At 33.0% G+C, this 15260-nt stretch overlaps 1 protein-coding gene across 1 annotated transcript in view; it reads left to right on the top strand.

The window, feature by feature from the left end:
• LOC117120091 (E3 ubiquitin-protein ligase MIB2-like) overlaps nt 1-14845 on the top strand; it is a 30155-nt gene extending 15310 nt beyond the window's left edge. Inside the window, exons 4-20 of the mRNA XM_033265096.1 lie at nt 1990-2184; nt 2434-2588; nt 4305-4488; nt 5122-5294; nt 5505-5643; nt 5877-6043; nt 6418-6559; nt 7004-7149; nt 7546-7699; nt 7922-8040; nt 8382-8530; nt 8939-9101; nt 11172-11326; nt 12092-12218; nt 12447-12647; nt 13249-13430; nt 13784-14845. Coding sequence (XP_033120987.1) covers nt 1990-2184; nt 2434-2588; nt 4305-4488; nt 5122-5294; nt 5505-5643; nt 5877-6043; nt 6418-6559; nt 7004-7149; nt 7546-7699; nt 7922-8040; nt 8382-8530; nt 8939-9101; nt 11172-11326; nt 12092-12218; nt 12447-12647; nt 13249-13430; nt 13784-13805 — 2573 coding nt within the window. The 3' untranslated portion in view covers nt 13806-14845. The remainder of the gene's footprint in view (nt 1-1989; nt 2185-2433; nt 2589-4304; nt 4489-5121; nt 5295-5504; nt 5644-5876; nt 6044-6417; nt 6560-7003; nt 7150-7545; nt 7700-7921; nt 8041-8381; nt 8531-8938; nt 9102-11171; nt 11327-12091; nt 12219-12446; nt 12648-13248; nt 13431-13783) is intronic.
• The last annotated feature ends 415 nt before the right edge of the window (nt 14846-15260 follow it).

The following is a 15260-nucleotide window of genomic DNA, read 5'->3' as shown; positions in this document are numbered from 1 at the left end:
TATATATATGTATATATATACGTATATATATATATATACGTATATAGATATACACGTATATATATATATACACGTATATATATATACACGTATACATATATATATACACGTATATATACACGTATATATACATAATATATATACGTATATATATACGTATGTATATACACGTATATATACGTATATATATGTGACAAAGACAAGCCAAACCAGTCACTCGTCGCAAATCGTGTTTCAGAGAAAATGACCAAAACATGCTGGAATGTCAAATTTTAAAAAATCTATTTTATTGCACTAAACTAACCTTTATATATCTACACATCATCCCATGCTGTTATTTTCCTCATTTTCAATGTTAAAAGAACACTTTTTAAGGATTTAAAGATAGTTTCTACATGAAAAATGCCTGAAATCATAAACTTTGAAGGCTGATTTCTCATATATTGTTCTTTAAACAGCTGTGTGGTTAAACGCTTATAACTTCATAAGGAAATGTCCGATTTGAATGATTTTTTTACCATTTTATAGCTATTATTGTACTCTCTAACACTGTATAGTTTGGCTTGTCTTTGCCACATATATACGTATAATATACATGCGTATATATATATACACACGCGTATGTATGTACACGCGTATATATGTACACGCGCGCGTGTATATATGCACACGCGCGCGTATATATATACGTGTATACGTGTATATATATACACGTGTATACGCATATATATACGTGTATATATACGTGTATACGTATATATATATACACGTATATATATATACACGTATACATATATATATACACGTATACATATATACGTAATATATACACGTATATATACATAATATATATACGTATATATATACGTATGTATATACACGTATATATACGTATATATATATATATACGTATAATATACATGCGTATATATATACACACGCGTATGTATGTACACGCGTATATATGTACACGCGCGCGTGTATATATGCACACGCGCGCGTATATATATGTATACGTGTATATATATACACGTGTATACGCATATATATACGTGTATACGTATAATATATATGTGTATATATATGTACGTATATATATACACGTATATATATATATATATATATATATAGGGCCTATATACTTTTTAGGCCATGTATCATGCATAGGAACGTTGACGCCTGCAAGGCTCCGGTTTTGTTTCTTAATATCACTTATTCTTAACTTAACAATCCTTAATAAATGAAGCTTTGTCATGAACGAATTTGCTGAAACCAAATATAACCATGCTGTATATATATATAGGCCTATATAAAAAACGAAAAAAGAAAGACTTCCCTATAAACAATGCCTGTGTGTGACTAGTCTGCTTTTTAACAACAGAATCAATTTGAATTATTTACAAATTGTAAATTCAGTCTTCCTGCATTGTTACATTTGCACAATGTAATGTAATGTAGTAGTAGTGGCCCTTTGGAGTGGGGGGCCCGGGGATGCGCAACCCGAGAGCTGCGTCACCTTATTTGAAGTCACATTCCGTTTGTTAGACGGTTGCCTTAGATAATAACAAAAGTATGTACACATGACAAGATCCAGGATCTCGTCATCTAATCATCTCTTCTAAAGGATGTACACATGACAAGATCCATGATCCCGTAATCTAATCATCTCTTCTAAAGGATGCAGACATGACGAGATCCTAGATCTCGTCATCTAATCATCTCTTCTAAAGGATGTAGACATGACGAGATTCAAGATCTCGTCATCTGGCTTCCGTATTTGAGAGTGCCATTTCTGTGCACCTAGGCACCTTTATTCTCACCATGGTGGTGGGCTGAGGTGGTGCAAACTCTCATGCACCCCCTACCACCTAGTCCTGTATCTGCCCCAGCATTGTGAGAGACCACATAATATATAAAAAATACGTCAATGTTAAACTTGTCTTTTTTTATCAAAACAAATAAAACGAAGGTTTTTATTACAACATTCAGGAGGAAATGGAAAAACTGGTATCGTAAAATCGATAGCAAATTGGAACAAAAGCTCATGGAGAAGTGGAGCCAGAGTGGAATGGGAAAATGGAAGCGTTAAAGGTTATCGAGTTGGTTTCGAGGGCCAAGTTGATCTGAAGTATGTCAAGGAACACAAATCTGAGCAATACTATCGCAGTCATCTTGCTCATGTTGGTAAGTAACTGAAGTCTATTTTAACGATCTTAGCCCTGTGTTCCTATATAACCTATACATGCAACTGTCGACCAACCGATCTTGAATGCTGAGTGTCATTGTCCTTAGGCAAAAGTGTTTTATTTAGCCTAATATTAGGTTACGTAATTTATATTTAATAATAATATTAATAATAATACCAACAACCACAATAATAAAATAGGCCTAATAATAATAATAATAATAATTAATAATAATAATTTATTGTAGAAGCTGCGAGTGACAGAGGAAAGGCATCGAAAGTAACAGAGAAACCATCTTGTGAACTCAAAAAGGGAGAGAAAGTTTCCGTACGAAGTGTGAGCATGGATCTATTTCGACTGATGCAGGCAGATTACGGGGCCTTCTCTGAAGACTTAGCTAAGGTGTGTAACTTAATTTGTATGAGTATATCCAAAACAAGCACAACTATTCTTATAATTTATGAATATGTAGCCTGTGATATCTTTACAGCAACTAAATATGGTCATAAATAATGCCACCAAAATTTCGTATAAGTAAAAACACCACAAGGCACTTTATAAAACAAGTAATAGACTTTAATCGTGATTGCGCACTCATTGAGCCCGATCGTATAGCAAACATGTTTCGAGAAAACGATCATCAGTGCGAAAGATGACAGATTTTGCCAAAGCTTTTATGGCTTTATACACATGTATGTAAATAAGCAAATTAGAAAAGCGACTAATGAAGCAAACCACAAAACATAGACACCACCCTTCACTGCAGATTGTTATGTAAATTAGTACATAAGAATCAAACAGCGAGCGTGATATTAAAGTTGTAAATTTGCTTATTAAGTGATGGATTGTTCCATGTAATATGCAAAGCTTCCTTAACTTTGAGTTTTATAAGCTGAATCTGCAGAGTCAAGAACGGTGAAACATCTCTCATTAGCAAGATCCCGACAGCGTTCTGAAGTCTGCAAATGTTGAAAAATATGAGCATCACTTAAATATCTATTAATTTTGTCATCAAAAATTAAATAAATATGGATAAATAAAGTACAATACTGTGTGCAGCAGACACATGGTTAAGCTGAAGTAAAACGGGAATTTTTATGACATGATCTACCTACAACCTCTTTCAATTAAAATGGTGATAAAAATGTGGCCATAAACCTCTCTATTCAATTTAATTTTGTTCACATTGTTAAAAAACATTAAAATATACAGGAAGAAAAATAATGAATTATTTTTTTCAAAAGCAAAGGTGTTGAAATTTTCTTTATGTAAGAGCAAAAGGAATCATAAGATCTGATTCAGAAAAACCGGGACGTTACCAACGAGCGATAGTTTTGATCATGTACAGAGTTCCAACATATTTTGATAATATCTTTAACCATGTAGGTAGACTTCACAACCATCGGACTAGGGCCAGCTCGTCGGGACATTTGTTATTACCCAAATGTCGGACCGAATCTGGGAGGAGGAGGTTTGCCTACAGGGGCAACAAAACGTTTAATTCTAATAATAATAGTAATAATAATAATAATGGTAATAATAATAATAATTTTAATAACTAGCCATTTTTGCTGCTGTATTTCTCTAAATATATTTACAAAATGTTCGTATTGATCTTATATTATTTTAACAATTTTAAAAATGTTATGATCTGGATTTTATTGTATTTTTTTTTCTGGTTTATGTATGTTGCTCGTTTTTATGAATTGTGAATGTTATTGTTGACTTTTTGTACTGAGCCCTGTGGGAGAACAGTTAGTAGATATGCTACTGAACAGGTTTTCCCAGTATAAAGAATAAAGAAATTTAAAAAAATACAGTATCTTAAATAAACTATCAGATTAATAAGATTCCTGTCCAATACCTTGATTTTTAACCGGGATTTTGTCCAACGGAGGATATGTCTATTTTATAGTCAACCCCTTGCAACAGAATATGTATGTATCCCATGGCAAATGATAATAAAATTAATACTGGACACAAGTTACGCCGAATGAAAAAATACATAATCAATCATGGATAATATTATATTATGGATGGATTATGGATGGATAATTATTATATTATAGGTAGGCCTATACATGATAATCGTTATAATGAGAAGTTGACTGGTTGTAGGTTATTGGCAAGACTGGTACTGTGGAGGAAGTTCTGACGTTTAAGAACGAAATGCTTCCCAGAATCAAGTTTGATGACAATGTCTATACCATAAATCCGAAACTGTTGGACAAAGTACAACCGATTGACGATAGGCCATATGACGATTTCCTACTGAAAATATCCAACATAAAAGATCAAAATGGTAAATATAGATAAATTAGCGTTACAAACTATTATTATTATTAGTAGTAGTATTACTAATATTACTCTGTCATAAAAATTATGGGAAAGATATCATTGTACAGTTCTTTGAGCTGCTGATTTATCTTTAGATGCTATGGAAAATTGAAACAACCCAAACTGCCTTTCTAATTCTGTGTCACTCCCTAAAGCAGGTTTTCCACTAGGCGAATTTATTTGCGCGAATCAAAGCGTGGGTTCGCTTCCTGAGCTCTGATTGGTTGCGCATTTTTTCGCTTCGCAAAAACTCCGATAGGAATGTGAATGCGCATGCGCATAAACCGACGCTTTCGTTTCGCGCGAATAGATTCGCCTAGTGGAAAACAGGCTTTACAATATAAGCTACTAGGCGTCGACTTTTTCTTGATGCTAAGGTCCCCCAAAACGACAGAGTAAAGACATAAGCAAACACGATTTTTGTGGGAAAACACGTGGGTCTGTGTGCACGCGCGTATTCCTGGCCCTGTTCTGATTGGTCAATTGTTAAGTTTGATTGATATTCCGGAAAGGTCTGTTATGGTAAGAGTGTTGGTTTTGTAATTGATAGGACCATTTAGAAGTCTGTCATTTTGAAATACACTGTATATGTTTGTAGAAAAACCATCAACGACACATGATATAACGTCACCCAACAGGCCACAGCCGACGCCTGGTAAAATAGGTCTATCCTTCAAAGTTGGTGACACTGTACGTATGAAGTGGATCGAAGAAAGTCAGTATAAGGTGTTGCAGAGTAAACATGGCGGATTTGTTGATCAAATGCTCAGTGTAAGTACGCATTGCGCGCAACTGACCGATGTTGGTAAAGTTATTCTTTAGTACTTTATCGGTCCACCCTATGGTAATTTCGACGGAGGCACCATGATAAATATATTATGTTACTGTCTTTTAAAAACATACATTTATTAAACTTTTATTTATTAAACTATTATTTAATTTATGGTTTACTTTATATGCCTATCACTATGATTTGTATAGGTTCGATGCAAAACGGGTCGTATTGAGGCCGTATTAAACGGTCGTACTCCCCGTGTACGCTTTGATGCTAATACAGTTTGGAACATCAATCCTGAGTGCTTGGAACTAACTAACGAGGGAGACGACTTCGTGCAAACAAGTCAGTGTGATTAACGTTTTCTTATATTGTTCCATTCAAAAAGAATAAACTCTTATTTTGATTCTGTATTCGTTGATTATATCGGTTTATTTTAAATAGTTACTATTATAATTGTACGATATTCTTTTGACAAAACAGTTGAATATGATGATTTACATTTTGTTAAAGAGCATTTTAAAAATAAACCAAGTAATCACTGTGCGTGATGACATTCATTATCATTACGTCAACAGTTTCTCAAAGAGCTGACGAGAAGAAAAATACAACAAAACCAAGTGGTCCGATCATCAAAACTACCAAATTTACTTCAGGTGATAAAGTGTGTGTGAAAAAGATCGAAGAATTTCAAATGGCAGAAATGCAAAAAGGATTCAGTGAATTCGATTCAGAAATGAAAGCGGTAAATAGATAATATATAAGATCAAACAATAGACATAAAACAATAATAAGTAAATAATAATAAGCAAAGAATAAGAGGGAAGTAAACAAGAGTAATAAACAATTACAATTAACAAAAAATAAGTTAATAAACAAATAGATACAGAAAATATGTAATTGAATGACAAGGGATTGGGTCATGATCAAAATATTAAGAACGAATTCAGGGAATGTATTGGAAATTACATGAACGACAGTAGACCCAGTGTTGAGAGAAAAAACGGGTGTTTTCTTCTTATTTTAGAGTGACGAAGATAGATCGATTAAATAATGAAAAAATAGAAACTACTTGGAATATCATAAGCATATAATTTTATTATTTATAAAATATATAAGGTATGTGGTAAAACAGGAACTGTGCTCGATGTCGACGATGAAACCAAAGCTATCAGAGTGTCAGTGGGAGGAAAATCGTGGAAGTTCAATCCACAATGCATTAGTCTTCTCGAACAAGGTCCAAAGTCAAAAAAAATGCATGGTAGGTAGGCCTACATTGAGGATGTATAGGCATGTATGACACGCATATTGGTGTTGGCTAGAGAAAAGGCGAGCTGAAGTGATTACTTCTACACAATGAGACTGTTAGTGAGGATAATGATGAAATGGTGATGCTGTAATTGTTGCTGATAATGATGACATAATAATTACCGGTTAAAAAACAAAATCCGTAGATCTAGAAACATGTTACAAAATACTCAAAATAAAGTCACGAAAAAGACGTTGCCAGTCACTTTAACAACGATTTTACCGGCCATTTCTTTCCAAAAAATAACCCAAACAACAAATTATCCACATAACTGAAAACATAGAGTGATACTTACACATCAATTGCAGATAACGACTTTGACGAGGAAAGGTCATAGGTCGTAAGTTATTCTAAAGAAAACAATTGCTGTATATCAAAAATATCTATATTTAATAGGTATATTATCCTCAACATCATCCAATCAAAAGACTGATGACCGACCCTTAAGAGCTGGAGACATTGTGAAAGTGAAAGACATGACGATCGACAAACTGATTAGCCTTCAAAATGGTCATGGAGGTTTCGCCCTTGAGATGACGCAGGTAAAATGCAATGTTACTTCTCTAAATAATATTGATTTAATATTATTATTATTATTATTATTATTGTAGATATTTTTATATTTTATGAAATTCCTCTTTAAACAACAACAACAAAAAGAAAGAAAGAAGGAAAGAAATAAAAGAAAACCTTCATAAAAACTTTTACCTTAAACCAGTTGAATTTCTTTTTTGATTTTAGTTATGGTCATATCCATTTTGATACCAGCGTAAAAATAGAATGATCACAAACAAAAAATACAACACGTGACTGTCACTTTGCCAATCTTATTCTCATAAATACCTGTTTCCATAATTCTATAACTGAATAACATTAAAATTAATATTGTTATGTATCCAATACTTTAGTGATCTCATTTCTAAATTCATATGGAATAGACAATCGGGAAAACCGGTCAAGTAATGAAGGTGGATTCGGACGGAGATGTTTTGGTAAACATCACTATTCATCGCCCTTTTTACTATAATCCAGCTTGTCTTGAGCTACAGTCTCGTGGTGATGGTACATCACCTCGTACAGGCCCAAACATAGGTAAGTTCTTGATCGAATGAAATTGTTACTTTGTTATGGTTTATCTTTACTATATTAATGTTGTTATTCAAGGTTATTTGTAATGTAGATTGAATTCGTACAATACAATCCAATTTCGATAGATAATTGACAAGTTATGATTATGGTTATAATTGACAGTTTATACAGACCTATCTGTAGTATTGTCATTGATTTGAACTGAGAGGTGTTTTTCTCCAACAGAGGACGCTCTTTTTCAGTTGTTACTTGGTGGTCAAAGCACAGATTTTGTGTTGGTTAAAGCCGCAGAAAATGGGGATTTATCAACTGTAGACCGGTGTATTAGGAGTAACCCATCTTCGGTAGGTTTGTTAAAAATTCACAAGCAATAATTATATTGATGTAAAAACATTGTACTGATAACAGACCTTTCTAGAATGTCAATCACTGGCCAATAGGGTCAGTATTAGGCATATTCCCACACGCATTTTCTTCTGTGGTTTTTTGCGACCTCAATAAAAAAAAAATCCAATTTTGGGGATTTTTTTTAAAGGTCCAGCTTAAATTAAGACTTATATAAACATTTCAAATTGTTTAAATATTTGAGGATAAGGAACATTAATCCGATAATAAATAAAAATGATATTTTGTACATTTACGGTGAAATTTTAACGAGGTTATTAATTATTAATATTATTAAAAGGTGGACATAATGGTGCAGAACGTGACAGCAATAATGGCAGCATGTGCTAAGGGACATAAGGCTGTTGTCGAGCGTCTGTTGCAGGCGGGTAGTGACATGGAAAAACGAGACAAAGACGGTTGGACTGCTGTATTTTTTGCTGTATACGGGTAAATCTAATATAAAAACAATTACCGGTATTATTGCCATTTTTACTGCCTTCAAGTTCTGAATGATTTTAACTTTGTAATCATTACTTATTTGGAGATTAATCAGATCGCGTTAAAAATGGAATGATCCAGCCTATGTAGACTACTTTACTACTTACAATTCTTTTGGTGAATCTGAGTTAACTAGGCTACTTGGCAAGATACATTTGTATCACCAATGTTTTTTAATATCCTACAAATTTTCTTTTAGATACAAAGTGCTAGACCTATTTTCCAAATAATAAGCCTATTTTATTTTTAGATTACTTGATAGACAGTACTATCTATCAACTAATACGCTATAGCTACACTTTTAAAACGATCTTATAGGACATAGGATCAGTTATCAAATGTAAATTGTACTTATAGGAACAGTTCCGCAGTTGTCGAATTACTGCTTTCCAAGCGTTGTAACGTGAACGCGCGTAGTAATAACGGCAGCACTTGTCTGCACATAGCATCACGACGAGGTTACGAAAGGTGTGTCGCAGTGCTTCTCTCGACTCGTTATAACTGTGACCCTAACATAAAGGTATGATAATTGAGTTTTTTACAAATTACCTATTAAAACTAAACAAAACATATTTGAAGTGTGCTGTTTCATTTTATTTAATCAGTTTCAGTTTATTGTTTCACACAATGAACGCATTATACAAAAGGTAAAGGTAAAGGTAGGAGAATAACCCATAACTTGAGGCGTCATTGTGCTGAATTGCGTATGGGCGTGGTCCGTGACTACCTAGCAGCCGTAAAGAGGTGCTTGTCCACAACGACAAGGGCTGAAATGAACCATAACATCGGGGTAACCCCCTACTCTTCCGAAAGATGCAATGGGTTGTTTAAAGTGCACACGAGCCAGATGTATACACTGGACCTCCATATTAAGTCCTTATTGGAGAAGACTTGGTTCTACCGACCGAACCATGGGCGAGGAGCGGCTGGAACCAGCGCCGATGTTAAGTCGGTTTTCCACTAGGCGAATTTATTCTTGCGAATCAAAGCGTCGGTTCGCTTCCTGAGCTCTTATTGGTTGCTCATTTTTTCTCTTCGCAAAAAACCCGATAGAAATGTGAATGCGCATGCGTATGAACCGACACTTTCGATTCGCGCGAAAAAAATTCGCCTAGTGGAAAACCGGCTTTAAGGCTGTAGCTAACGGCGCCCTGCCTTACTGCTCGGCCGCTCGACTCGCCTCAAACATGCCATTATATTAATTCAATAGAAAAGTATGGGTTTATAAATTCAAAATAACAATAATAGGCCTATTGACAAAATAGATCTGTACGGAAAAAATATATAAATTTATAATTACCTAAACACAGCGAAGTCCAATTGTGTGTGTGGGAGAAAACCATAAGCAAGAAAAAAAGAAAAAAATGAATTAAGAAAACAGAAAATAATAATGAAATACTTCTGGGTTTAACATATAAAATATGTGAATAATAATTAGGAAATAAAAAGAAATATAAATGAAAAAAAATTGTATTCTTAATAGTTTAATCACTACGGTTACTATCAGTCAAAAAGACAGAGAAATACCTAAAAAATCAAATAAAATTTTGAATAACTCATTCGAAGGATCAAATAAATTATAAGCTTTTAACAAGAAACATCAAACAAGTAGTTTTCACCGATTTACACATATTTTTACTACAAAACACTTAAATACCAGATAATTTTAGGATCTATGCAATAGAATACAGGAATGTCATTTATTTAACTGTCCGAAAATTAACGCTGGATTTTTTTAACTCTAATTTTTTATTTTAAGTTAATAGCTTAATAATAATTAGTACTGTTTTATTTCTCCATGTTTGGTGTATTTTGTAAATAAATAATGTATAAATTGAAAATCAAATATACAAATTAAGCAATCCAAATGTGGAATAAAAATGTTCAATTATATTTACCTCACGACTGTTACGTATTTAATAGTGGATAAACGAAATTAAGAGGCATACATAAAGTCAAGAATTATTTATATTTTCTTTTACAAAATTTTAAGGTATGTGATAACTTAAGGTTAAATAGTAAATTGTTCCATAAATATGGCCCATAAAAAAATCCTCAATAAAGTGGTATTGCTTTTATAAATAAAACTCTTGACAATTGAAGACCTAATATTATATGAAGTTATTTATAAAAAAAAAATGTATTAAAATGAAAGGGAAACTGATTGTTATTTAGACGGAACATTAAGAAGATTGTCTTAAGTTTGTTGATATCAAAAATATTTAAAGCATTGAGAGAATGAAATAAGCTTTATAATTTTAAAAATGTTCAGCCAATTTACTTTTTTTCACCCGTACGCATATATTTTTTTGTCAATAATTATGATTGTTATAATTTATTTCTGAATCAAATAATTATTCTCTTAATAGAACATCAAAGTATTTTGAACGAAGGTGTCATACCTCTGACGAAATCATTACGACCATTTCCAACTGCACTTATGGCCTAAACGTAACAAATAAAAATATGCATCAAGACAAAAAAAATGATTATTTTTGGAGAAATAATGTGATACGATTATTATAAACAGTTATTAAAACTTAATTTATCATATCTAATGTTAACAAAATTTGTGTTTACTCACTAATAGGACAATGACGGAGACACTGCACTTCATGAGGCTACTTCTAACAAACATGGCAGTGTTACAACTTTGTTGGTTCAACATCCTAATATTGATTTATTGCTCAACAACGGCAAGGGTATGAACGCCTTTCACCTTGCAGCAGCGCACGATGATGTTGTGTAAGTTTTGCATAAACAAGTAGACACTGCAGTTAAATATTTTGAAACACCATTTTTTTTTCTAGAATTATATATATATATATATTAATCCTAGTGGATTTCATCCTCGATCATCCATGCGATCTATTTAAATCTATTATTATGGGGTTCGCAGAGAAAATTAGATTTTGGGAGATGAAATCCTAGCATGTTTTGTAAAAAATGAACCTAAAACTTTTCGGTTGTCAGACGCACATCGAGTCATAGTTCTCTACCACACAACATTAGTTCACATTAACTTTTTCTGACCTTAGACGTGCAGCATTCATTGTAACATCGATTTTAGCAAACACCTACCTCTAGACTGTATCATTTATACATTTATAGCATATATTCCAATTCTGAATAGTTCGTGAATTCATCATTTTCTATAAATGTTACGGCCGAAAATTATTAGAATTTTAACTACAAATAAATATTGATTGATTGATTTCCAAGATTCAAAAAGTTTGATTGCTCCATATATAAAATATATATTTGAACATTTTAATTCGTTGATGAATTATGTTTGAAGTAAACTATGAAGTGATATAAGGCATTTTGAATTTGGCGCTATGGTATTTTCAAAACAAAGTTATGTTTTATACATAGTTAACTAGATTGAATACTCTGCAAAAATTATTAACCATCGAACCAGTTAGGAAGTTGTTTAACATTGATATATCGTTTGTTATTATCAAGGATTACACTAAACTGAAATTAATTAATGATTGGACCATATTGCAGGTCACTTCAGAAAATGGTTCAGAAAAACTCGAACGTAATGAATTCGAGGAAATCGGACGGCTTGACAGCACTGCACCTTGCCGCAATGAACGATAGCCCCAATGCTGTGAAGTATTTCATCTCAACGGTGAGCCAATATATATTTTTATACAGCTGCCTGCAATTGGGTAGATAAAATTGGTAAATTTTGTTCCTAGTAGACTATTCAAACGATATCTATGGTGTCAATTTTATTACGATGCTATTTCGCAAACAACTTCAACACAAACGCATACTGTCTGTTACAAGAAGAGTATAGAGTTTAATGTTTGCATCTATATAGTCATTATTATACATTTTTTTGGATATTGTATAGCCTATGTGTAATAAGAATATCCAGGACGGACGTGGTTCAACCCCTCTACATTGTGCTGTAGGCAAAGGTCACAACCAAGTTATCGAACTTCTTGTGAAGGGAGGGGCAAACATGGACGTTCAAGACAACGATGGTGACACGAGTCTACATCTGTCCATGATGACTAGCGAATTGACCAGTCTGCCACCCGAGTTATTACTGGTGAGGTGTTTGAATTAAAGAAAAGCAATGAACTCTTTTATTTTTAAAAAATATATAAACGTAAACCAATATTTTTTGACAATTTCAGCTTACTCTCAAGCTTTGTTAAATTATATGTATTAAACATGGTGAAAAAAGTAGAAAATAAAATAAAGAGGGGGGGGGGGAATGGAATTGCATGATACCCATATAAGTGTTTTAATTTGTGCTTCGCACGTCGCCTGGCCCTGCTCCTGAAATGGAAATGCAATTCTCATTATTATTACATAATGACTAGTAACAGGCCTATATATTCACAGCTTTATTTTAAAATATGGTATTCAATAAGAAGAAAATATTACTGTACTTTGGTGAACACTGCAAACTGTATTTGGTTGATCCACATTCAGGTAGACCTACCCACTAAAAGTAGTTTCCGAAATACAGTTTGTCATTTCTGTAATATCATTTTTGAGATATAATGCATGGTATGAAACACAGGCATTCCTCATACCAATACGAACATAATTGTCACAGTGTCTTATTTCAATATAATATTCATATTCAAACATTGTTTTTTGCAATGTAAATTTATCACTGTTTTTTTCGTTTTCATTTGTAGCTCGGTGCGCTAGCAGGTGCAGGCCTAGGGGGTACTTCCCGGAAAGGTGTTGCCATCGCGTGTTTTCTTGTTGTAAATGGTGCAAACCTGACGATACGAAACAAACAGGGTAAAACACCGCTAGACTTGGCTGGTAATCAAGAAGTCCGCAACAAACTTCTTGCAGCTCAGGTTCATAGAACGTATGTATACATCGTCCATATCTACTTCGCTAATGTTAATTTGTTAAAATAAAAGATGAATATAAATTTGAAATTGATAATTAATTTATAGAAAGACTATTTATATAGTATAACGTGTAAATTGATAATAATTTATTTATCGAAGATGGATAAATATCCTACGTTCAATGGTTCAATCAATTAGTTAGTCAATCAATGTTTTTATAATACAGTTATGTTGACCGTACTAATCAAAATCTTCAAAACCTGTTCTTTTGATTTACCAGTTTACCCTTATTATACAACCCCTCCCCTAATTTTAAATATTGTTTTATAATTCAATAATTCGTTTTGTTCTTTTATACATACAACAGGTTTCGTGGAGGATTGTTCTAATTTCCAACAACGGAACGATTCATTTCTGCTTCTGATATTTTGAAATATGAATATGCAGATATGAATCTGTATTGTTCGTGAACGTCAACATGTATCATTTTCATTCACTGTTTACAACTTTGAAATTAATAACTAACTTTGTTGCTTTGAGTATACGTAGATTTGGATTTCCATTATTATTGTATATCATTGTAAGTAGAACTACCCATGACTACGGGCCGTGCACAGGTCTCGTTACCCCAAGTGTTCAATGTCGGCTACACTTACCCCACCATGTTCGAAATTTCCCTCTTCCAGAACGAACATTGATAATAAAAATCTGAAAATATGGGTAGTAAGTTGCGAGTGTTTGCACAACCTACACAGTTGAATTTAATTGTTTTCTGAAGTTCACATCAGTTTACTTATAGTTAAATATACAATAGTTAGAAATATATATCTATGGCAGTGTAATATGTTCATCTATTGTATATTAAGCATGGCGAAAAATATGGAAATCGGTTCATGCCTGATCTTCTGCTCACATAGAGTGCGCTCACCCATTTCTTTAAACATCGTTATCATCTACATCTTTACACAAATTTGGAAATTTTATCAGTAACATTTAAAACTCAAATAATATTGTAAATATTAAAACAAACTAAACGAGGTTATCATCTATGCCCAGTTTGGAAAAAAAATCTAAACACAAATAGGCCTAATCATCACTCGAAATGAATTTGTTTAAAGATTTAAAACTCAAATACTTTCATAAACATTAAACAAATTGAGGAATGCTGGTAATTTTTACGTATTTCCTTGCCAACAAATGTTATCGTATGTTTTAGCAGAATTTCAGTTGGGAATGGTAAAGTAAGAAAGACTATAATACATTATAATTATTCATTAATATACACAGTATCAGCGAATCAATTGATCTGCTGGTTGTATAACATTCATAATTGGTACCAGAAAATCAATTTATTTTAGAGTAGGCCATCATGTTTTAACTTGAAATATCGTCTGTTGTAATAAAATATGTTTGGAGAGAATCATCTAGATCAAAGGTGTTGTAATTATTATTATTATTTGGTCATACGCTGTCACCTATTGTTGTTCTTAAGATTTATTTATTTATTTCTTCTTTTTTATTCTTTCTCCAATTTTTTGTTCCCGGCTATTCTCAAAAACAGCACAGGTTCTATCCTTGTTCCGCGCACGTATTTTCACGCGCATAGCACGGACGGAAGCTATGAATTACGTTTTTTTTACGTAGGCCTATTTTGGTTTCTTACACCGTATTCACAAATTTCCATTCTTTTTTCAGTCATTTTAGGGCCAATAACAATCCCGTACGTGCGTACAAATCCGTGCGAACGTTTTTTTTTTTGTTTTTTTTTTTGGTTAGTGTCCCCAGAATAGGGGTACCCATATTAAGTGGGCACCCCTATTAAGGGGACACTTTTGTAGGGGGTA

The sequence above is a fragment of the Anneissia japonica genome, unplaced genomic scaffold (assembly GCF_011630105.1).
Source record: "Anneissia japonica isolate Jap-2015-1 unplaced genomic scaffold, ASM1163010v1 scaffold401_len1656234_cov178, whole genome shotgun sequence".
In the NCBI taxonomy this organism is placed as follows: domain Eukaryota; kingdom Metazoa; phylum Echinodermata; class Crinoidea; order Comatulida; family Comatulidae; genus Anneissia; species Anneissia japonica.
Note: the sequence above shows the minus strand (reverse complement) of the source record. Positions and strands in the feature narration are given on the sequence as shown.